The sequence below is a fragment of the Lagopus leucura genome, unplaced genomic scaffold (assembly GCF_019238085.1).
Source record: "Lagopus leucura isolate 7727_CA_CO unplaced genomic scaffold, USGS_WTPT01 Super-Scaffold_100038, whole genome shotgun sequence".
NCBI lineage: Eukaryota > Metazoa > Chordata > Aves > Galliformes > Phasianidae > Lagopus > Lagopus leucura.
In genome coordinates this window covers 4,789,405-4,813,794 of record NW_024962287.1, presented here as the reverse complement: position 1 = coordinate 4,813,794, position 24,390 = coordinate 4,789,405, and the positions used below count along the sequence as shown (strand labels likewise).

The 24,390-nt window shown below is 50.2% G+C and overlaps 1 protein-coding gene across 5 annotated transcripts in view; it reads left to right on the top strand.

Annotated features, from left to right (window-relative positions):
• The window catches only part of EXTL3 (exostosin like glycosyltransferase 3), a 115,366-nt gene extending 91,423 nt beyond the window's left edge, over positions 1-23,943 (top strand). For all 5 annotated transcript variants that reach the window (XM_042883514.1, XM_042883518.1, XM_042883519.1 and 2 more), the window contains 4 exons: positions 16,189-16,316; positions 19,229-19,373; positions 20,184-20,312; positions 21,333-23,943. In XM_042883514.1, the coding sequence (XP_042739448.1) occupies positions 16,189-16,316; positions 19,229-19,373; positions 20,184-20,312; positions 21,333-21,542 (612 nt within the window). In that variant the 3' untranslated portion in view covers positions 21,543-23,943. The remainder of the gene's footprint in view (positions 1-16,188; positions 16,317-19,228; positions 19,374-20,183; positions 20,313-21,332) is intronic.
• The last annotated feature ends 447 nt before the right edge of the window (positions 23,944-24,390 follow it).

Below are 24,390 nucleotides of genomic sequence, written 5' to 3'. Positions count from 1 at the left end.
ACTTGGCTGGAGCACAGCAAGCTTCGGTCAGGTCTTTATAGAATGAGCAATATTGCTCTGATGACAGGTGTGTTTTTTCTCCAGTGTTTCTAAATGCCATGTTTTCTGGGTCCCTGATAAGAGCCTTAACCCGTTGCAGCTTCCAGACATCCATCTCACTAACCTGTATATCCGCCTCCTGGCTGCTGAAATCATGCTAGGAGCCTGTAGGTACTCATCTATGTGGTGGTGTAGAATCATAGAATCACAGGGTGGCTTGGATTGGCAGGGAGCTTAGAGCCCACCCAGCCCCAACCCCTGCCACTGGGACACCTCCAATAGACCAGGCTGCTGATGCTGAAATGGCTTTCATTTTGTTGCAGGGAAAAAGTGTCTTTTGATGGGGAACATCCAATTCTCTCAGATCTTGAAGCATTGCTTTGTTCTTGTATAACAACTATGCACTAGAGATTTCTGGGTGCAAGGAATTGCTCTGAGTTTAATCACAAAGTGCTGAGCTTTGTGCTTAAATACAAAGTTTAGAGGGAGGCTGGGGGGGAGAGACGTGGCTGAGGGCAGATTTGGTGCCTCACTGTGATGGAGGTGGCTGCAGGCACTGCCTGACTGTGATCCCAGAGCACAGCACCTGCAGCCAAGGTGATTGAGGCTAATTGCAGTATAATGAGATAAAGCCCTGTGTGGATCATGGAAGAGCCCCTCGAAGCTTTGCTACCATTTGGCTCTAGCAGCAGGCTTGGTTGATGCTTGGAAGTACTTGGTTGTGCTTGGGTGTAAAGAATCACCATTATATGGTTTCCCTGCTGGGCTGGCAAGAACAATGAGTGGGGCTGTTTGATCTCTGACACTTTCATGGGTAATCATAGAACCATAGAATGGCCTGGGTTGCAAAGGCCCACAGTGCTCATCCAGTTCCAACCCCCTGCTGTGTGCAGGTCACCAACCAGCAGCCCAGGCTGCCCAGAGCCACATCCAGCCTGGCCTTGAATGCCTGCAGGGATGGGGCATCCACAGCCTCCTTGGGCAACCTGTGCCAGTGCCTCACCACCCTTTGGGGGAAAAATGAGATTATCAGGGCTACAGAATACATCTGTTCTCTTGAGTTTTATCTTTTATTTAGGTATAGTTTTCTTCTGACCACATCAGTTTCTGGGTAAGATTCCTTAGCTGCATGGAATCCTGCGATTAAAAGATTCTGGCTCTGTACTGGGCTTGAAGTGGCTGGGTGCAAATATAATTTAATGTAAAGATGTGTGTGTAGTCATTCAAGGTTGCCCTTGGAACAGATGTAGGTAGATTGCCCTCGAATTTGAAGTGCCTTTGTGCTATGCAAGTTGTTCCCATCTCACATTAAATAGCACCGCAGCAGAAAAACACAAAGATTCCAAGTGAGTATTCTGTTTGTGCAGGTTTAAAAGCTTCCTTTCTGCAAGTGTTTGCATCTGTAGCACTTCATTAGGAGAACTTAGGCAAACATCACCACTGCCGTGCCCACAGCCACATCTCAGCCTTGCTTGCCCCTCCTGGCAGCAGTGACACTGCAGTGACCTCGTGCTGTGTAACCTTGGTGGTTTGGTGGTTTGCTTGTCTCTCGAGTTGTCTGCACATATTTTCAAGGAATGAAAGCCTGCCCATGTCACCTGCTAAGTGGGACGGCAGTGCTGAAGATGCTGTTGTGCGCCTTGCCTGGGAGCTGTGCTCCTGGAGTGAGCTAAGAGGGAAAAAGGGACTTGCATTAAATTTCTGCTCTGAACGGGTGGAAAGACTGCACTGGGGTTTGAGTGAGATGGTGTGCACACATTCATCTCAGAAGGATTTCCAGCAGCAAGACAAAGAACAAGTCATGAAGGAGAAGACATGGTTCAGGCGTGGGATGGAGACTTCAGCCTCCTCTTTCAGCATCTCCACATTCAGGGTTTCTAACTGACATCCAGGTGATGACAACAGAACCTCACTTGTTGCTGTGCAATTCCCTGGCAGCTTTTTCACCCATGTGAATAAAAGTGAGAGGAAGCAAATGAAGCAAAACACCAAGTAAACCACACATCCAGCCCACACAGATGGGAGTAAGGTGCACCCAAGAAGATTCAGACCTTGCTGCATTCTGCTCTGGTGCTGATGTGCTGGTTTTGCTGGCTGCAGGGCATATGCATGTGCTTCCTCTTCAGAACTGTAGTGTAGCAGTTTGCCCAGTCCTGATGCTTAATGAAGCCAGTACATGGTTTTAGCAGCTCTTAGATCCTCTGGAGGCAGCTCACTGCCTGTCGTCATGTGGCTCTGAGCAGAACATGGGTTGTGGTAGGGGGCAGAATTCTTATTTCTGGTCTCATTTTAATCCTACAACCCTAAAGCAAAGAGTTGAGTTTGGACAGCCAGAGGTACTTGAAGGGAATTTATTTTAACATGCTTAGTATGTATTTCAGAAGGCTACCAGTGCTGCAGGTGTTCAGCAGAGAAAACACAAAGCCCCGAACAGTGAGGTGATTAAACTCTGCAGCAGCTTGTACTCAAAACAGCCACGGATCCTCCAATGCAGCAATTAAGTTCTCCATTTCCCATTCAGAAACTTGCCTAAAAGCCCCCCAGGACTGCAGCCTGAGGCAGGGAAGCAATCAGAGCTCCCTTCCCTCTTCGATGCACGCTTTTTCCTCCTTGCATTTCTCATTGTGTCTGGAGGAGATTGGGAAAGAGAGGACTCGGCTCAGAAGGACCCTAAATTTGGTTTTAATCTCAATTTTAAACAAACAAAGAAGATTTGGGCCCCAGCTATGCACTTCCATCCATCTTCAGGTCTGTGTGTCTCTCAAACTGAGCAAAGATGTGTTCTTAGCACTTATGTTCTGTCTTCAGTTCATGAGAAGATCTCTTAATTTTTAAGTTTCCCAGCCCAAGGGAGAGATTTTGGGCTCCGGGGGCTGTGTGCCTAGTGCAGCCACACACATCCCTGCTTGCCAAAGGGCTCTGAGCAACCCCAAAAAAGACAGAAGATGAAAGACTTCATGAGGATGAGTGCTTCATGCATCATTTACAGTAGTGTGTCTGCCACGCACTGCCATTTTCAGGCTGCATTGCCTTTTATTTGTCTTATCCTTTTTTGCTCGTGGCTCAGTGCTGACATTCCCATTCTCATATCCGTTGGTTTGGATGCATAGATGGGAGAAGTGGCAACGCCTGAAAGCTTGGGGACCGTCAATAACCTGCATGCAAACTTACCGAACCATCTGGTTTCACTGGAGATTGGGTGTGCTGGAGGCAGAAGACTTGAAGAAGAGTGAGATGAGCTGCTAGGCAAGGTTTTGGTACTGACTTGAAGTTGGGAGTGTTGCCAGGAGGGCGTTTTGGATCAGGGTTACCCAGGTGTGTTGTGGTTTTACTTCGTTTTGAGGTGCTGCAGCAGCTCTGCCTGTGTCCCAGCAATGTTTGATCAACTTTGTTTTAGAAGCCTTCACAGAGGGGTGCTGGCATTGTGCAGGGAACTCCAACGAATCCATAGTCTAAAGCTTATTCATCCCACAGTGGTGTATCCATAACCTGTGCTCGCGTTGTAAGAACTCATAGCCTGAGTCTCTGACTTCCATTCCTCTGGTCCTTCAGCAATGGAGTCAAGGCTGGAGAAGCCCTGCAGCTGCTCGCTTTCTCCTTTTCCTCAGGGTTAGGAGGTGTTTGCTGGTAGGCATTTATGAGCAATTTGACTGGGTTCACTGCCAAGGCCGGCTACTGTGGCTGTCGGCAGTGACTAATCCTTTCCTTAGAGTTTTGTTGCAGAATAAGCAGCAAGCTTTGATCTCTGCAGCCTGTCCCAGTGGCGTCATGTCCTTTTCTGCTGGCTTGGTGGCCGCCTGGGCAAGCTTATTCAATTTAGCAGCTTGTTTAAGAAGGAATAATCTTGGGAAGAATTCAAATCCAAAAGCATTGATGCCTTGCAGACCTGTTGGGTTGTGCTGGCCCTTGAGTTGCCCCAGTGAATCAGGTGCCATGGGGAAATGCCACCATGTCCTTTTGCTTTGTTGGAGCTTTGCAACAAGGCTGCAAGTATTGTGAAGTGTCTAGAGGGCAAGACGGATGAGGAGCAGCTTTGTTTGGCCCAGAAGAGACTGAGGGGAGGCCTCATGGCAGCCTGCAGTTCCTCATGGCAGCCTCACAAGGAGGAGTGAGGGAGAGGAGTGAGGGCAGTGGGCATGGTACAGCTCCTAGGGCAGTGAGCCCAGCCCCAGTGCTGGAGCTCAGGGAACACTGGGACACCTCACTCAGCCGTAGGGTTTGGGTGGTGCTGTGCAGAGCCAGGGCTCGGACTCAGTGATCCCTGTGGGTCCCTTCCTACTGGGGACATGCTGTGGCTCTTGCAAAGCGCGGACTTGCACGGCAGCTGTGTGTTTGCTGGCTGTGTCGGTGCTGCTGCCAGGCGTGTAGCACCACCTGCTGCCTGCCTGAGGAGCCCGGTGAGCCTTCACATCCCCAGGAGTTCGCTGTCTTGCTCTGTACTTTCACCATATCCCAGCAACAAATTGGCTGCTTAGTTTACCTGTGCTGCTAAAACCCAGATGCTTGTCACTCTGGGGCCGAAGCAGGGGTGCAGCGAGGCATGACTGTGTGCTGATAATGTAACAAGCAGCTCCGGCCTCTCGGGGATTTGCACACTGAATCTTAACTAGGCAGCCTTGCAGTACACCACTGCTACTGCCTCAACCCAGTGCTTAGTTCTCCCGTGTGCCAGGAGCATTTCCATAGACAAAATGGTACAGCAGCCGGCCTTGGGATGCCCTTGGCTTAGGATGCAGCAAATGGGGTCTGTAACCAGGAGAAAGGAGCTGCTGTGGAGCATCAGGAAGGAAAACCAAGGAAGGGAATAATTGCTGAAGACGACTGTGTGTGTAATCAGATGCTTGTTACACGTGAAAGCTTGTAAACGTCTTCAGAGGCCAACCCCATGGTGTTCCAGCCTTCAACCAGGAGATGGTTCCTTATTCCCAGGAAATGGTTCCTTATTCCCAAATTTACCATGGACTGGCAGAGGCACAGCAGCTGCAGTACTGTTCATCTTCTGGACATTGTAGTCCTCTCCCCACAAGAAATCTGACGCTGTTCTCCCTTCTCTGTCTGATGGTTGCTTTTTCTTCAGTTTTCTTGCAAGCCAACTCTGTAGTTAGTGATGAAGCATGATGGCTCTCCTTTCTGTGCTGTGAATACTCTTGTGGTGTCACCTCCCAGAAAGCAGCATCTGGCTCCTTCCAGCAGTGCTAAAGGAAGAAGCCCATCTTGTGAAACCATTCAGTAAGCAGAAAGGTGATGGAGGAGCTGAGTTCTGAACCAGGGGCTGCAATTTATTTGCCTGACTGCTGTATCCTGTTTCACTACAGATCTGTGTTAGCCCAGTGAAAAAAGTTTGACATTGAACATCTAAATTTTGGGTTTCCCAGACTGCCTTGAGTTCGGAGTGTCTGCAGTACCATCTTTTACTATGGAAGAGACCTTACAGGGAACAAAACAAAAGCATTTTTCTGCAAGTGTAGCAGCTGTAAGCTAGATAACACTGTAAGAATGCTCATTTTCCTCTTATTGTGAATGCAGATGACAAAGTACAGTGGCTTCAAAACTCCGGTGATAATTAAGTTGAATTTATGGGAATTTTAAAAAGGAATTGTTTTTAATTATATCTAATTAATGTGAACTTTGTAATTTCTAACACAAAGAGGTCCTTAATTCCTTACTGTGGGTTGTTGGTGGTTATGGTTGCCTGCATTTACCCCAACCATCTATTTCTAAGTAATGCATTCACAGCCTCTTGATGAAAGCCTTTGTTTCCCCCCTGATTTCCTTTCATGCTTTAATTGAAGTTTAGGAAAGAAGGGATGGTGCTGCTGCCACCCTCTGCTTGTCTGCACAGCAGAGTGTACCTGGAAAATGAGCATCCAGCCCTGCGGATGAGCAAGAGGGGAACCTTCAGAAACCAACACAGGGCTGGAATCCTGTTGGTGACAGCTGGCCCTGCCGCATCAGCGAGACGGCATTTATCTCAGCGATGGCCTGTCTGCTGAAACTTCCTTTCCTCTTTGTTTGACCACCGTCAGGGTGGTCATATCAAATATATATGTGATATCCTGACTCTATTCTCTCACATTTTATGGGTATTTATATGAACTGCAGGAAGGTCTTCTTGAGAACAGCCCCGTGAAGAAGGACCTGGGGGGTCCTGGTGGATGGGAAGCTGGACATGAGCCAGCAGTGTGTGCCTGCAGCCCAGAAGGCCAGCTGTGTTTTGGGCTGCATTAAAAAAGGGCGGCCAGCAGGGAGAGGAGGTGATCGTCCCCCTCTACTCGGCTCTTGTGGGGCCCCATCTGCAGCACTGCGTCCAGGCCTGGGGCCACCAGTACAGAAAGGATGTGGAGCTCATGGAGCGGGTCCAGAGGAGGGACTGAGATGATGAGGGGGCTGGAGCAGCTCTCCTGTGAGGAAAGGTTGAGGGAACTGGGCTTGTTCAGCTTGGAGAAGAGAAGGATCCAGGGAGACCTCATGGTGGCCTTCCAGTATTTGAAGGGAGCGTAGAAACAGAAGGGGGAACGGCTGTTTGTGAGGGTGGATGGTGATAGGACAAGGGGAATGGTTTTAAACTGAGACAGGAGGTTTAGGTTGGATCTTAGGAGGAAGTTTTTCCCCTAGAGGGTGGTGAGGCAGTGGAACAGGTTGCCCAAGGAGGCTGTGGATGCCCCATCCCTGCAGGCATTCAAGGCCAGGCTGGATGTGGCTCTGGGCAGCCTGGGCTGCTGGTTGGTGACCTGCACACAGCAGGGGGTTGGAACTGGATGAGCACTGTGGTCCTTTTCAACTCAGGCCATTCTATGATTGTATGATATTTGAGCTGATGGAAATTGCTTTTGTCCATGATCTGTGCTCATTCCAGAGAAAAATGAGAGATAAAAATGCTGACGAAGGAATCACAGTATGGATTTGCTGGTTCTTTTCTTCTGGCATTATACAGAAGAGCTCTCATCTCTGGGGAATGGATTTGAGGACACTTGCCGGCAGAAAGCTGTCTTTATCTCATCCACAGCCATCAGATCTTTCTCAGTGAGATCTCAACTTTATAATCTCCACAGAAAACTTCTCATCCTCAGCATACCTGGAAGCCAGAAGTGGAGGTGCGTGCGTGACTGAGCGCTCTTCATGCTCCTTGCTCCCAGCAACATAAGCATTCATACATCCTCTGTCCTCCCCTCACTAAAAATAACCTACCTGCAACTTGATGACATCGTGGCTTTGCTTATATACCAAGTTTATATACCAGTGTTTTAATAACTGCTCTCTAAGTTGTGAGTACTGTGTCCACATTCCTTCCTCCATTAATTGAGATATAATGTTCACTTTGAGGCCCCAGATGTGAATGTCTATATTAGAAGCCTTCAAGGATGGGACACATCCACTTCTAAATGCTGAACGGTGTTGTCAAGCATCAATAAACATCATTTATTCAAGCTGGCAAGACATACAGATTTCACCAAATCAAAAAATAATTGCACTTGCTCTTCTGGGCCTTTTTTTTTTATAAATATACTGTTTTAATGGAAATCCTGCTTGATAGATAGCTCATAGAAAGAGAAGGAACCTGCTGAAGAGGAATCTGCACAACACTGAGGATTTGCACTGAAGAAAGTTAATTAAAGCAGCTGAGCTATCAGCTGAAGAGCAGAGTGTGGAAAGATAAGCGCTGCCTCACTTGGTGCAGAGAAACAAGATATTTCCAGTAATCCTCCTTTGGGTTTCCAGCACTTTCTTCTTCCACTGGAGATGCTCTGACTCTGTTGTGTATTTCTGTATCCTTACAATGGCTGTTTCTGTGTTTCCTTCCCTTCAGTGCTGGTGACCTGGTGCTGCATGGCAGCTGTGGCTTGGCAGGAAGAGGATCCCTCAAGGGTGCTCCAGCCCACCATGCTGATTTTTCACAAGCTCTCTGTCTTGCAGATGAAGTGTGACAGTCTCTCTCAAACCCAGCCCTGAGCTCTCAAGCCATTTGCTGCTAAACTTCTCAGTGCAGGCCAAGGGACAAGCAATGTGTCTGTTCCAAGAGTGCAGGAGTAGGTGAGCAAGCTAGCAGAGTTTCCTTAAGAGTGAGGAACTGAGTGAGATCTGGACTTCCATACTTAGAAAGTTTTGAGTTTGGCTTGTTGTGTGTTTTCCTTTGGCTCTGGTATGGCTCTTCCATACTGAGATTGTACTCTTACCTGGCCCAGCACATCTCCTGGCACACCTGTGATGTGATGCAGCTGGGAGTGCAGGGCTGGAGCATGGAATACTTTTACCAAAGTCAGGTCAGACTTTCCCGGTTGGTTCCTTTGCGAGCTGGTTGGCTTTTCTTCTTCATCTGCATTTCAGTGTTCCGGTGGTTGGTTCAGGGTAGCTGCTGTGGTCTCTCTCCTGGCTGTTCTAACACTTCTGCTCTAAATTTTGTGTTTCTGCTCTAGAAACAAATGAGTCCAAACAATGTGCAGCAGCTCTGACTGCTGGTAACACCCCTGCCTCATGCATGGCTGTGCTGCACAGCTCAGTGCCAGGGTCCCTGTGATCCCCAAAATGTCTGGGAGTCAGTTGTTTCTTCACTTAATTGGTGCTGTGCTGCTAGGCATTTGGTGAGCTTTCATTTGCTGAAATTTGCTTTCATTTGCTGAAATTTGGTGAATTTTCATTGCTCAGAGCCTGAAAGGGCAGTATTCCCATTATATAGGACTGACCTTTGAAAATCCTCTTAATAACTTATTTCCACCCAGAGATCTTTGAGTTGTTATCAAATGTCCGTTGATCACAGCTGCCCTGTGAGATTAGGAAAAGATAGATGGTGCTGGCTTATTGAAACACAGCTTGGTTTGGTGCACTGTATCATTACAGGATTTTCCAAGCGAGTGCAAGTTGCTGATGTTTGCCTTGCTTAGAAGAGTGCTGACGAAGAAACCACTCACCTGCATGTGGGGACTTCACACCTTCAGATATTGTTGATTTAAGTGTAAAAACTTGGGATGATCAGTTTGGAAACCCAGCGAGGCAGTGCTTCCCTGCTCCCATGGCTTCATCTCAGCGCAGGGCAGTGGTCTGTTAACCTGCAGTCCTACAAGTGCCCATGGCAGTCAGGTGTGGAGCTTTGCTGTCCTGTGCCCCACAGTTCTTAATGTGGAATACAGATCAGAGCTTCAGAAAGCTGAGAAAGAAGCAAGGTGAAACCAGGGGAGAATACTTATGAGGTAGCTGAAAGCCCTGATCACAAGTGACAGTGAGACAGAGAGCTTCACATCTCCGTACCCTTCCAGTGAGGCTCTCGTACCTTTGGAGATGAGTTTGTAAATAGCCTCTAAATCCTTTTCATTCCAATTTTGAAAGCTCCTCTAAAGGAGAGGCAGCAGAGCATTGGTGCCTGGAGCCTGGCTGGGTGTGGGGCACAGAGGGAGTGCGACTGCTTCGGGGTGTAGAAGAAAGCAGTGAGGCTGGAGCAGCAGGATAATTAATACATGAGAAAGGGGATAACGGTCACTTTGAAATCCATCTTTACAAGAGAAGATTAAAGGGAAGAAAAAGAAAAAAAAAAAGATGAAGACTACTGAAGAAGAATCCCATTGCTGAGCATCTCCGCAGAGCTGGTGTCTGGTGTGAATGCCTCTGAATCGAGCAGCAGAGCAGGTGAATGCACAGGAGGTCAGTGGGAGCCGGTGTGGAGGAGCAGCTGCTTTGTTCTGCTGCACTGGAGAGAAGCTGTTGCAAACTGCATCCCAAAGTTCGTTAAACATCAGTTATCCTAAAGGCAATCACAGCAGCATCTATTTCTTTACAAAATGCCAAGCTGCTGAGATCTTACGGTGTTTGGCAGCGTTGCTGGAAGGTGCTTTAACACCATATTTACACATTGCAAAGCTGCAATTTCCCCTGGAATCACAACCAGCTGGGGGCTGGCAGATGCACCCACAGTTCTGGGGGATGTCCTCAAGCCTTTCCTTGTGACAGGAATGGCACACTTGCATTCCATCCTCTGCCTGTGCCCCACAGCCTGTCCGTGCGCAGGGGTGAGCATAACTTGCAGAGCATAGCATGGATTTCTTTCTCATTAAGTGAAGAATTGCTGGCTGAGCTCCAGGCTTAGATCTGGGCTTTTCAAAGTGGTTTTGGCTGTGGAAAGCAGGATGCTGGCCAGTAGAAATGAGATGAATTTCTGTTCTCTGCAAAGTAGGAGCGTGTTCTCATGGAGGGAGTTGAGCTCAGAAGGAGGAGATGGTTCTGCACGGGGAGGACAGTGCTGGCAGGCAGGGAGGTGTGGTGCTGTGCCTTCAGGAGGCAGAGCACGGTCTTCACTAAGCACCATCGTGGCTGTCCCTGGTAAGGGCAGTCAGGTGGATCTGAGCTCTGTGCTGTAGCCAGGGCTATTTGCAGCATGCTGTATCTCCCTCCGCCATCCCAAACCTCTTGGTTTCTGTGGCTGGTCAGTGCAAACCTGTTGTGATGGCTGCACTCGCAAAAAATTGCTCAGCTTTGCAAATGCAGAGAAGCAAATGCCAGTCTGATCTGTCATGTTGGCTGCATCAGGGGCAGGGGATGGAGCCAGCCCTGGTAAATAGCTCAGATGTATCCTGCTTTTGTGGTTACAAATCCTTGCACACACACAACACCCATGATAAGGAAGCCCTTTCTGCTTTGTAAATCACCTTCTGACTCAGAATTTGTGACTCGGTCCATCCAGTGGCCAGCAGGTCTGAAGGACTGAGCTGGACACGTTGCTTTACTGGGATACCTGGATTTTGTCCAACTTACGAACTGAAAATACGTGTCCTGATTACAGAATGATCTCAGGTAAGGACAGAGGGGTTCCAGCTACTGCTTGTTGTTCCCTCCCTGCTGGAGTTTGGATCTCCCAAAGTCCACTGATAGAGTTCTCTCTATCAGGCATAATGTGACTGATTTTTAATTGCTTTCCCTACCTTGTCAGCCAGCAGGACCAAGCAGCACTGCTTATCCACAGCTTGGGAGATGCTTTGGTCCTTTTTCTTTGCAGTGAGGTTCTGACCTTGCCAACTCCCTGTGGCTCCTGCGTGTCCAGGGAGAGGTGGAGTCACCACCCATGGAGGAGTTGAGGAATCATTTAGATGTGGTACTGAGGGACGTGGTTAGTGGGGAATTACGGCGGGTGGTTGCACTGGATGACCTTGCAGGTCTTTTCCAACCTTGGTCATTCTGTGATTCCCTGGAGATGTTCAAAGTTGTGTCCTTGGGTCTGTGTCCCCAGATGGCACCATCAGGACAAAGTGCACTTTGTGGAGGTTTGCTGTGGCCCTTGGAGCAGCAGGAAGGCAGAGGGCCTGATGCTGAGCTAGGGCCCTCCTTCCTGCAAACCAGTGACTTGCTTCTCTGGGTCCTACTAGGAACTGCAGGAGATGGTGCCAAGAAAGAGGGATTGATAGCACTGTACTGCATTGTCCCCAGAGGCTGTGCTGGCAGCCTCTGTTTTCCTTCCAAGTATAGATTGAGGTCGAGTCTTTGGGCAGAGGAGGGAGATGCTCTGGGCTCCAGTGTCTTCAGCACCATAATTTTCAACCGTGCAGCGCATGGGAGCTCGTGGTGTCCTCAGCCTGCCTCTGGCTACGTTGATATTTTTCCCCAGTTGAATTGGCCTAGATTTGGGAATAAGGAAGAGAATCCTTTCTCTGCAAGCTTCTTCTTTGTCTCCCCAAATCATTGCATCCCCCCCTAAGGCCATTCTTTTGTGAGTTGTTTTTCTGTGGGCTTTTTTTTTCTGATGAAGGCCTGACATGAGCAATGAGCTTCCCAGTTCTGTGCTGAGTTTGCTCTTTGCCCAGTGATCAGTCCAGCTGTCGAGCTGTCGGAATTTCTCCAGCGCCATCAACATTCTTCATGTTTTCATTGTCAAATTATATGTGACACTTAATTTAAAGCTTAAGCATAAAGCCTCACTAGCAGGGAGATTGCTAGAAGATATTGATTTTACTGCATGCTTGTATTTACATATAAAACCGATGCAAAATCTTGCTGTTGGTCAGGGCATTATTTCTGGGCAGGCCATCGATTTATGCTTTATTTTAATTCTAATGTTTCTAAGATCTGTTTGGCCAACATGACTGTGAACAACACCAAGAGCAAATGGGTGTAATGAACAGCTTTGCACTGAATTTTGGGGTTTCGTGCTCTTTGAGCCAAAGCAAACTTGTGGAACCGAATCACCTTGATTTGCTGAAAGGAGAAGACATTTCCGACACAGTGAGAAGTGTTTCATGTCTTGCAGTTTGTTTTAAAAGTGTACAAACTTTGAGGGGATTCAGGACTTGGAGCTGAGGATGATGGTAATCTTCTCGTACAGTGCTGCACGTGGTAATTTTGCTGGTGGCAAAGGGGGTTTAACAAAACACTCCCAAGGAAAAGCCAAAAATAACCAAAACATGGGGACAGGTTTGAGTCTGGAGGGGCTGGGGTTTGCATGCAGGTCCTGGCTTTGGTGCTGTGTTTGATCAGTGCTGGGAGCTCCCATGTTGCCTACAGGGCAAGGTGGCTCTCTGCTAAATGCATTGTGTCTTTCAACTCACCAGTGGATTTGGTGTCCTCCTGGCTATTAGAAACCCCTTGGGTAAATGTCACTGCTGAATCTGTTTGCAGGAGCACAGCACTGCAGTGCACACATCACGCTTTGCCAACAGAGCACTTTCTGTTGGGTTTTCAATCAGCTCACAGCTGTTAGAAATAAGATTTGTGTCAGAAGCTGCCATTAACATGATGGAGGGGCAGGAGAAACAACCCTGAGTGAGAAATGGAGAGCTCGGCCTGTTTCAAAGAGAGCCAGCAGAGAGGATGGTTAATGGAGGTGACTTGGAAAGCCCTTAACTTTAAAGCCACCAACCCACCAGCCACCTACCATTAGTTCTTCATAAAGCATTTGCAGACCAACTGGTGCCATAATGTCTGATCCCAAAGCTGTGCCTCATTCTCTGAGCAGGTTCATGGTGTGCCTTGTGATGAGAATCTCCCAGAGACAAGTACAGAATCAGAGAATCATAGAACTGCTCAGGTTAGAAAAGACCTTAAGGATCACTGAGTCCAACCACGACCTAACCATCCTACCCTACCCTATCTCTAGCAACCCTCCGCTAAATCGCATCCCTGAGCACCACATCCAAATGGATTTTAAACACATCCAGGGATGGTGACTCAACCACCTCCCTGGGCAGCCCATTGCAGTGCTTCACAACCCTTTCTGTAAAGAAGTGTTTCCTGATATCCAGCCTAAACTTACCCTGGCACAACTTGAGGCCATTCCCCTCGTCCTGTCACCTGTCACCAGTGAGAAGAGACCAGCCCCGCTCTCTCTCAGCCATAAGCAGAGCTCACATGGGATGTGCAGGTGCCTCCTGTGGCCTGCAGATCCCAGAGATCAGAGCATCTCTTGTGTGCATGTAGAGGTGCATGGCATCCCTGCATCTCGGCTGTGTCTTAACTTTGTGATAAAGTCATGGAAAAATTGCTAAATCTCACTTAATGCTGTATGAAGGAGAGAGTTGAACTTCCTTTACACTTGGCTGGTGTAATAACCCTTCCTTTTTCATCCGGCCTAGTAAGCTACAGAGTGCATTTGTGTCCATAAAGTCCATTTCATGCCTGACGAATCTGCTGTTTTCTGAGGCCCATTGAAATATAAAACCTTGAGAGGAGATACGAATGGTTCAAATCCTTGATTCAAAGACTCTCCCCATTGCCCCTAACCTGTTTCTACAAGATTAGCTGCTTGCATTAAAGAAGTTACGGAGAGATTCACTTCTGTCTTTCTCAAGAGTTACATTTCCTTTCTAATGATGTGATGCCCCTATTTCTGTGGCTCAGGTGCAGGGTGTGCATCCCAATTCTGCCTGGGGAGCAGCAGGGTCTGCACTGAACGCCTGGGGATGGGAGGGAGGGTGATGATGATGAGGATGATGAAGATCCCTGGAGTCTCAGGCATCTTCTTCTTCTTCTTCATCATCATCATCATCATCATCATCTCTCAGTTACCTGCCTGCAGGTCCCCGGCTGCTTCCCTGGAGCAGCTGCCCAGGGGTGAGAGGAGGACTTTACAACTGAATAGAAGTTGGATGGCACTCAGTTGCATCCTAAAAATGCTGTAAGACAGGACAGGTGCTCTGAAAAGAAGCCATCAAAGGCAGCTTTACATTGCTTCTAACTTCTGCTTGTGCTAATGTGATGATTTGAACGTGCTCATTGTGTCCTAGAAGCACTTGGCTTCTCTGTAGCTTGTGTCTCTTTAGGGAAGAGTTTCATGCTGATGCTCTGATCTTTCTCTCCCCTCTGGGGTCCCAACTTCAGGCGGTTCAGGATGGATCTGCTTCACTTTCTCAATTGCATCATGGTCAGTGAGTTACAGGAAAACAAGAAATCAGTCAATAAGGCTTCCCGGGTGTTCCCTGGGATCCATCAGTTTACAAGCTGCTTTAATCTTAAATGCTCCCTGTTGAAAGGCAGCACCTTGTTTAGCAGGAGCACACCTATTTTCTGTGCAGAGCACAAAGCAGGCGCTGATTGTGCAGATATGCAGAGCTTCCCGAAATGCACCCGTGGCAGCTGGGGCCACTTTTACTTCCTGTCCAGATCTTTGCAGCCCAAGAAGATGCAATGTCTGGGGTGAAAAACAGAGGTCGTAGGACTTCTCAGCTGAGCTTTGCATCTTTACCTCTCCTTTGAGAGTGAATGGCAGCCAGAGCGCAGGTCTGGTCCTGTGGTTGTGGCTGCTCACAGAGAGCTCAAAGGTGGCCTGGGCACAGAATCCAGGAGATGCTGCTGGCAAAACTCCTGTGCTGCCCAGCCCCAGTTCTTTGTCTGTGTATCTTCGGCTGGCTGGGTGTGATCTGCGGGCAAAACCTTGCCTGGAAAGCATTAAATGACTTTGCAATGGACTGGGTCCAGCTTCTGCTAATCCTAATGAGTCAGCCACCCACAGGTTTCAGTGAGATCAGGCTTGTTGAGGAAATCTCATTGTAACAGCAGACACAGCACCTTGTGTGCTCTTAAACAGAAGGATAAATGGTGCATCACAGTGCTGGCCTTACTACATTTCCAAACCTAGTTGAGGGCAAGGACAACGGAAGTGGTCGTTCAGGAATTGTTGGTCACAGACTTCAGCAGGAGGAGCTTCCAGCAGTGCTGTGACACCCAGGCAGGACTGAGACCCACATTGTCACCGTGCTGCAGAGCGATGGCCAAGCCTGCACATGGGCTGCAGTTTGCTGGAGGGGCCCCTGCCCATGTCTGCAGGCATGAAAGTGCTCCAGACCTCCTGGATTTTGGATTCCTGCCTCTCCTAAATTGCTCTCCCGTGTGCCTCCTCATTGCTGTTCCCACCCTGATCCGCTGTGGCTCGGAGCTGTGGAATTTGTCACCTCCCTACAATAGTATCCGTGCTTTTGATGGCTCTTCCATGGGATATTTTAATGCATTCTTGTCAAACGTTCCATTTTTTTGTCCCCCAGTAGCTACTGACAGATGAAAGCACTAACACTGGCTTTACATGGGAATTTAATGGTACCAGCTGTCATGCAGATCCCCAATACAAATATTTTCTGCTGTTAATGGTTTCAGCGCGAGCTTTTTTATGTGATCAAATGTAATCTTATTTAATGGCGTTTTATTGCTGTGACGCCTGATTCTTTTCACCAGGCTGGACTTTATTTTTAAAGCAAGAGTTGATTGTTCAGCAGAGAGACAGAGAAACAGGACCGAGCGGGGCGGGAAGCTGGGCTGAGATGTGCTCAGAGGGAGGTACTGCAAATGGCTCACATCCGAGGCACAAAGCAGGGATACTTGGTGGAACAGCTCCGTTTGGAGTGAGCTGGAGCAGTGCTACCAGGGTTGCTGTGCTGGCGGCTGCCATGTTTCCCCTCTGGCTGTCGCATGGCTGTGCAGAGCCACGTCACAAAGGCAGCACTTGCAGCTGGTACCTGGTGTGTGGCTGCTGGCGGGTCTGCGAGGCAGGCAGCAGGTAGAAGGCTGGAGCGAGCCGGAGCCTTTGCTTAGAAACCGTTTATCTGTCACAGGGGCTGCGAAGCAGTGCCAAAACGCAACGGCCAGAATGCGATGGCCAAAGGACTGCAGCTGGAGCGTGTCACCTGCCCCTAAATCTCCCTGTCACCTTACAGACGCCGTGACTGCAGTGTTGTTTGTCTGTAGGTTGTCCGCACAGAGAAGAACAGCCTGAACAACCGCTTCCTGCCGTGGGATGAGATCGAGACAGAAGCCATCCTGTCCATCGACGACGACGCTCACCTTCGCCACGACGAGATCATGTTTGGGTTCCGGTGAGTGGCACAGGGTGCAGCTTTTCTGTGCGGTGTGGCCATCGTGGCTAAAATGAGGGCCTGACCAAGGATGAGTGCATCCCTTCCAATGGCTTCACGGTGCAGGAATAGCGTGTGTTAATGAATTGTTTAATTCACTACATGTTAATGAGTTGCAGGCAGGTGGGCTGATTCCAGGTTGTCCAGGCAACCTGATTCTCACGTGTCTTAACCTCAGCTCTTTGGCTTTTGCGATTCTGACAGCGTTCCCTTCGTGTTGTTGGCAGTGCATGCTTTCCTTGCCTGTTGAGGAAGAAAACTGGAAAACGAACGCAAGGCTTTCGCACTCCGTGCTTTGTGTGCCATCAGCGAGGCCACGACATTCACTGCAGGGATTCATTGCTCGTGTGCTCACAGCGGGCTGTCATCCCTCCTCTGAGATCTGTGCGGCACTGGGATGTGACAGCTGTTTTAGCATCGCTCCCTCCAGAGCATGGAGAAAAGAGATGTTGCACAAAGAGTGCTGGTTGCTCTCATTCCTACTCTTCTGCTCCAACACCTGCATTTTCCTTCGACGTTGCCCTGGCACACAGCTCCCTGTTGATGAGCCCAGGGAAGAAAGCGGTTCCATAGGAGGTTTCCCCAGGCTGCTGCTGCTCACCCTCGCTTGGCTGCAGCTTGTCAGCCTGGTGTGGGGCTGACTGCAAATCCAAGGGCTCCTGACGGCTGTCAGGGGGTGGAGGCAGGCAGCAGCTCTCCTCTCCCTCCTACATGGGTTGGCTCTTGCTTCAGAGGAAGACAGAAAGGCACAAAATGCCTGGAAAGCACTTTCTCTGAGGGGTGAGAAATGTGGTGTTAAGTGATTACAGCAGGCATTGGGACTCCTGGCTCCCTTCCTTGCCCTACTGTGGGCTCTTTATCTGGACTTGGCCATTTTCTGCATTGGTCTCCATTTGCCTTTGCCCATCTGCAGTGCCTGGGTGAGGCTGCACTGATCAGGCCCGGAGCACCTTGCATGGAGATTGTTCGCTGGGAGCAAACCTTACCAAGGAGTGCAACCAAAATGCTCTGCTGGAGGAACTCTGGGTTTTGCTGCTGAGCTGGGAAAGAAATGTCACATTCATGTGGGTGTGGGAGAAGTGAAAGGGGGTGAGTGGTTTCTGCTGCAGCTTTTCAAAACAGTCATATTGGATCGATAGAATCCCTCAGCACACAAATGCTTGCTGGGAGGATGGTGGCAGGGAAGCTGCGGGCAGTGTTAATTGCTCAGTTTTCATTACCAGGTTGTATTGGAGTTTCCTTAATTTGACTGAGGATGTAACAACAAACCAGTCTTTGCTGTTTGCTGTGTTAAGTAGCCTAATGAAGGCCCAGAGCCCTCAGGAACTTTGTTTTGTCAGCAGCCCACAGTTGCCCCGCAGCCATTGCTTGTGAAGCTCAGCAGGAAAGAACCTAGGGAGGAGGAAGCAGGAGCTCCATGTGTGCTAGGAAAATAGGAGAAGGGCACCTGCTGCCTGATGGAGTGTCTGGGGAAAGGGGAAAACCCTTCCAGGCTCCCACCTGGGGCTCGTTCCTCGTAGCCACTGAGTCACTGAGGTCAGATCAGTGCATCCAAAGGAAGCCATCAGCCCGTTGTGGAAGATGCATTTAGTTCCCAGGTTAGACATTTAGCACTGATGTTTTTCTTAATTACTCCTGACAGCATTGCAGCTATCCCGTGGGATTTCTCTGGAGGAGAGCGAGCTTCAGATGAGAGCAGAATGTTAAATGAGCCCACACTCTCACATGTGAACCCCAGAATTAATTCCCTGTGCAACAACTGCGAGCATGTGTAGGGGTGAAGGATGCTGGGGAGGCTGCTGGGTGCAGGTTGGGATGGAAGTGGGCAGGTAACCACTGCATGTCTGTAAGTAGGGACAGGTAGTGGAGCTTGGTGCCTTCCATCTTGGAGACCCCATCTTGAGCATCTCTGCAGCTTTCCTAAAGGGAGCTTTGATTGTCTTTGCTGTATGGAGGAAGAAACAAAGCTGCTGGGAGATACCACGTCCCAGGGAGCTTGGGAAGAGGCTGGATTACCCCAGGCTGCTGTGGGGTATAGAAGAAATAGGAGCAGCACTGGTGCATGTGTCTTGCAATGATGTGCCTGCATATGCTGTGTGAAGCTGGCAGCAGTTTCCATCACACTGGCTTTCCCAGCCTCTTTCTCTGCCTTTTCACCTGAGATCATAGCTTTCCATGCTCTGTGTAATTCAGAAATGAATGATGGGCTATCAGCCTCTATTCTTAGTTTTCTTTTAAACTTGCAGCACAACCCTTTTAGTTAGAAAAAGCGACTCGAAGGCGCCTCTGGAAGAGAACCAACATGAGAAACCCAGCTGTGCTGCTCTGCACTTGCAGCTGTGTGTGGCAGAGCTGAGTATGGGATGCTCTGCTTCACACTCAACATTTAGAACAAGATAAGCTCAACAAATTCTGTATTCCTGTCAAAGCCACGATTTCTGCATTTCTGTAGCCCCTTCCTGCAGTACAGTATGGCACAACTCCATGAGATCAGGGAGGGATCCATGAGTCACTTGGTTGCTCCTTTTGATGGTGCTGGGGCAGTGGGTGAACTTGCACTGCAGTCTATGTACACAGGCACCTTTTCATGTGATGTTTTCATGCTTTTGTAAAAAAAAAATAAAATAAATGAACTTTAAAGCAAAGTAATTACATGTTTTCACAATGATTGTAATTCTTGTCCAAGCAACCAGCCATCGCCAAGCTTAAATGCACGCATCTCCATCATGTGCAGCCCTTCCTTGGGAGCTGCTCTGTTGGTATTGAGGGCACAGTCCTGCCCTGAGCTCCTGGCTCAGCTGGAGCTGTGCTCGCCTCCAGAGGTGCTGCCCAGGTTGGTGTCTGATGGAAAACCTCGGTGTTTCTGTTTGCAGGGTCTGGAGGGAGGCGAGGGACCGCATCGTTGGCTTCCCGGGGCGCTACCACGCGTGGGACATCCCCCATCAGTCCTGGCTCTACAACTCCAACTACTCTTGTGAGCTCTCGATGGTGCTCACTGGTGCTGCCTTCTTCCATAAGGTGAGATATCGTAGAATCACAGAATATCCCAAGTTGGAAGGAAGCCGTAAGGATCATCAGGTCCACAGTTGCTCTTCCACGGTCAGCCTGGTGCTTTCCCTTCCTTCCCAGACTAACTGGAGTTCATGTGGTTGTGGGGCTTTTATTTTCAAAGAAGAAACTCTGCAGCACACTGCTCCTTTTCCCCAGCTCCTTCCAAACAGAAACACTAACAAACATATCCAGTGCCCAGAGGCACATCACAGGCAACACACAGATTCTGCAAGCTAGGAACACCCAGATGCTCCCTCGTTTGCAGTCGCAGGGATGGGCTGATGGTTGGGTTGGATGATCTTAGTGGTCTTTCCAACCTTAATGTGTCCATGAATGGGAGGTGTGATTCAGATTCCCTGTGTCATATTTACAGCTGAGTCTCCCAGAGCTCTTGTGTGGGAGTTGATAACCTTTCTGTAGTGCCTTTAATCTTACAGAGTCCAAGCACTGCAAGTTGCACTTTCAGGGGAAGTCATGGTTTTCTGTAGCTGCCTGGTGTGCAGAGCTTGTGGGTGGTTTGTGCTGGGAGGGAGCAGTGCAGAATGCAGCTCTGTGGCACGTGTTCTGTCTATGGGAGAACCGACAGGTGGCAAGTGGGCCTTAAAAACCAACAGGCTCTTTTCCTACAGGGGTTGTCCTGAGCTGTCTTAGCAAGGTGGGAAGGTTATCCACAGCAAGTGCTGTGCAGCAACAAAGACAGCAGGAGCTGAGGGGGCTGGGGCAGCACTCGCTGCCTGTGGCCCCTTGAGCATTGTTAGAACTTTTTTTCCTCACCAGTACTACGCCTACCTGTACTCCTACGTGATGCCGCAGGCCATCCGCGACATGGTGGATGAGTACATCAACTGCGAGGACATCGCCATGAACTTCCTGGTGTCACACCTCACAAGGAAACCTCCCATCAAGGTAAGGCACCAGGCAGGGCTTGGGTGATTTGATGGATGTCTGAAACGTGCAGTGCCGTGCGGAGTGCAGCTTGGAGGCTGCTTGACTTGGGGAAATGCAGCTGCTGCCCTCCCTCACCATGCTCTGACTGCAGTGCATCTCCAAACGGCTGTGCTGTGAGCTGACCTGCTGGGAGCTGCTAACGTGTCCCCAAGGAGGTGCAGTGTGTGCTCAAAAAGGTGTGGAAGCTCAGCACGGCTCTTAGAAGCAGCCACTGTGACAAGCAGGATGAGGAGGGGTTCGACTCACGCTGGCTTACAGCAGAGGGTTTCTGGGTGAGCAGAGGCCCTGCAGGGCAGCTGAGTCCTGAAAGCCACATGTCCTACTTTGGTGGTGTACAGCACAAGTAGGAATTATTTCCTCGCTGTTTTTGTATAGCGTTGTGGAGGCATTTGGGCTCACGGGTGTGTGGAAGGCTGTTGGTGCAAACACTGTGGCCCAGCTGAAGTCTCTCTGCCCTGTCGTGACAAATGACTGTCACAATTCTGAGCACGAATTTCAGATCAGTCTTCTTTTTATGGCTGCTGGCAGAGCGCTCTTACAGCCCCACATATGTCTCGCTGTCACAGGCCAGCTGCCTTGGAGATGGGCCTGGGCCATGAATGTGACAGGAGGGCTCTTCTGCATGGTGTTCCTTCCATCTGGAACCGCTGTAAAGGGGAGGTTGTGGAGCTCAGCGCCCAATCTGAGAGCATCTGACCCAAATCAGAGGGCGCTGCAATGGGATGGCCACATCCAGACCAATGAGGGGGGATAGGATACCTGTCGGGCAGCTCCTGAAAGGTGGAGCCCCCTCAAAACATCTCACTCTGTGTGCCTAAAGCATGAGGCAAGTTTCTATTCTAAAAATACGTTCTGTAGCACTGGAACAAATTCATTTTTAAGGTCTTTCCCTCTGACACGGCTTCTTAAACCCTAAGTGATGAGAGTCAGCAGGAGCCGCTCACTGTGCCCCCTAAGGCTCTGTCCCTCCCTTCACAGGTGACCTCCCGCTGGACTTTCCGCTGCCCTGGCTGCCCCCAGGCGCTTTCACACGATGACTCTCACTTCCACGAGCGGCACAAGTGCATCAATTTCTTTGTCAAGGTGTACGGGTACATGCCTCTGCTCTACACCCAGTTCCGCGTGGACTCGGTCCTCTTCAAGACCCGCCTGCCCCATGACAAGACAAAATGCTTCAAATTCATCTGAAAGCAGGAGGGAGCAGGGCACCCCGGCTTCCGAACTCCATCTGGAGGTGGGGGGGCTGAGGGGGGCTCTTCAGCTGGGCTTCGATGCTTGACGCCTCCTGCCACAGACTCCGGTCTCCTCCCACGGAGCACGAGGGACGTCGGGGACCTGGCGGTTCTGTCAGGATGCTCCCTGCGATCGTACACTGAGGAATGGTGCGCTGGCTAGTGGATCTGCCCCTTTCCTGGCCGAGGGCGACCATTCTTTTTAATTATAATTATTGTTATTTAAAATGAAAGTGTTTTAGATTTGCCGCGTGAGGCTTTTTTTTTTTCCCTACCCACCCCGTTTTCCCCTGTTGACCCACCACAGCGAGGCCAGCTTGGAGGAGCTGGGCTGCAGAGGTTTCTCCCAGCATCGAGGCAGCTCTGCTGACCGTGCTGGCCCCATCCCTTCCCTGCCCCTCTCACACACCGTCGGCCTCACAGCCGCAACTGAGGGCTCCAGCTTTCGTCCATCTGGGAGCACTTTGCTGCTGGGCTGACCACGCAGGGCCCACCCAAGAGGGGTGAGTGAGGAAGAAGTTGGTCCCAGTGGGTCTTTGCCCAGCTCCCAGCAGCAGGCCCTGTGCCGCAGTCACTGTGGTCTTATTCCTGGTGCCCTGTGCTGCAGCCATGGGGAAACCAAGCTGCCCCGTGTGCTCCTAGCTGGCCTGCTGGTGTTGCTGGGATGGAAGGTGAGGTATTGGTCCTTTCGAGATCATGTAATGCTTCAGAGGGTGGGGAAAAGAGATGGGTGTCCTCCTTTGTGCCAGCCAAGCAGCGCCAAAACGAAGCGCCAGCGATTGCTGGGATCCCACACTGCCTCGTCCCCATCGCAAAGCCACGCGCGTGCCCAGGGTGGATTTACCTGCCTTAAACCCTCGTCCTGCCTGCACACATGTGTGGCTCTGGGCTGCATTTGAAGGCTAATCCCACAAAGACCTTCCATTCAAGTGGGCTGGGGGACGTAACTGCGATGGTGGTCATGGAGCCGGGTTTGGAGCTGGTTCCTCCCCTACCCAGCAGGTGCCGTCAGCTCGACGCACTGCTCTGCTTGGCCGTGGTCCCATGGGAGGAGGAAGGACATGGCTGCTCTCCTGCATGTACCTTCAGCAGCACCACAGAGCACAGGGAAACGAGGAGTGACGTCTGGTTCTCCCTTTGTGTACTGTTTCTCTTTTTAGTTTTAACATCAGGCGCTGGAAACAGAGTGTGAAGGTTCAGTCTCTTTAAATAGAGGAGCATTAAATGGAGCATGGGTGGCAGCCAGGGTGGGGGCAGCTGTGGATTGCACTTTATATAAATAGAGATACACACTTCCCATCAGCTTATTTTCAGAAGTCTTAGGGGGAAATGTCCTTATTTTGGTGAGACTGTAATACAGGGAGCTCGGAAGATGCGGATGTACCATGAAGTGTTTGTGTTGCCATTTGCATTGCAAGGTCTGGTAGCTGAGCCTCTGTGCATGGCAGCTGTCAGACACCCACCTCCTGTACCCCAAAACCTAAACCCGCGTCGGCCCTCAGCCCCAAGGCTGGGTGGGCTCTTCCTTTCCATCATGGCTTCTCATTCACAGGCCAGTAGAAACAGTGGTGGAAAGTCGCGTTGTTCTTCCAGGCTTTCAGCTCTCTCATCCCTTGCCCAGCCTGTTGGTTTTTCGGACATGCCTGGCACCACGACTGTGATGGGGTGCCTGCAGGGTGGGGTTGAGTTGCAGGATGGTTTCCTGTTTGCTGAACCCTAAAGGGATTTGGGGTGAGGGTGGGTGGGTGCTGCGATGTGCTGGTGGCAGGAGGGAAGGGGCCATGGGGCCGTGCAGGGCTGTCTCCATCTCCACCCTCAGTCTTCTGTTGCTAGGAAGATTGTCCCACTCTGCCCCAACAGACACCAGAACCCTTCCAGAGCACGGATCTGTGATTCATGCCCAACTTTCTGCTCCGGTGGCATCCTGCAGGCTTCCCTCATTGTCAGGGAGAGAGGCATCCCTGAGAACAGCCCTTGCCACTGTCCCCATCATCCTGGTGACCAGCATCTCTGCCGTGGGTTTTGTGATGGTCCCAGGGCAATGCTGAAGCTCAGGTCAGGTTGTGGGGTTCATCCCGGTGAGGGTCCCTTTCCCAAAGGAAGGCCTTTTCCCTTTTTGGATGTTTCTGCTGCTTCATCCCAGGACTGGGGCTGCAGCTGGGTGTGGAGTGAGGTTCTCTCCTGTTCACTGTAAATAGCATCGCCAGTGGTGCCGCCCTGCCCTGTGCCAACTGCCCCGGGGGCACCGGGTTCAAAGAAAAATGGAGGCAAAAAGGAACACTCCTTCAACACGAGCACAATATTCATATGTTGATTTTTTTTGTAAAAGGATCCAATAAATGGAGAGTTTAACTTGAGCGTGGCTCCGTGCTTTGCTGGGGGCTGTGAGAAAGGGTTTGGGACTGGGATGGGATGCGCAGCAGCTTCCTTTTGGGGCACCCCAAAACCAACATCTCCCAGCCCTGCCTTTTCCCTGGCAGAGCCATGAGCTGCTCTGGTCCAGCAGAACACCTTCAGGGCAGCTGTGTCCATTTCAGCAAACTGCCCTGGAGTAAAGGCTCGTCCCTACTGGGAGCATTTGTTCTTGCTATTATTTCCAGAAAAAAGACCCAGGTTCTGGTTCCAGAAGAGAGGAAATGGATGCTGTGCCCAGGACCTGGATGTGCTCCAGGCTGTGTTGGATGGGGCCCTGATCTGGTGCCCGACTTAGTGGTTGGCAGCCCTGCCCGTGGCAGAGGGTTGGAACTGGATGGTCTTTGGGGTTCCTTCCAACCCAAGCCATCCTATATTCCTTTCCCCCTCCA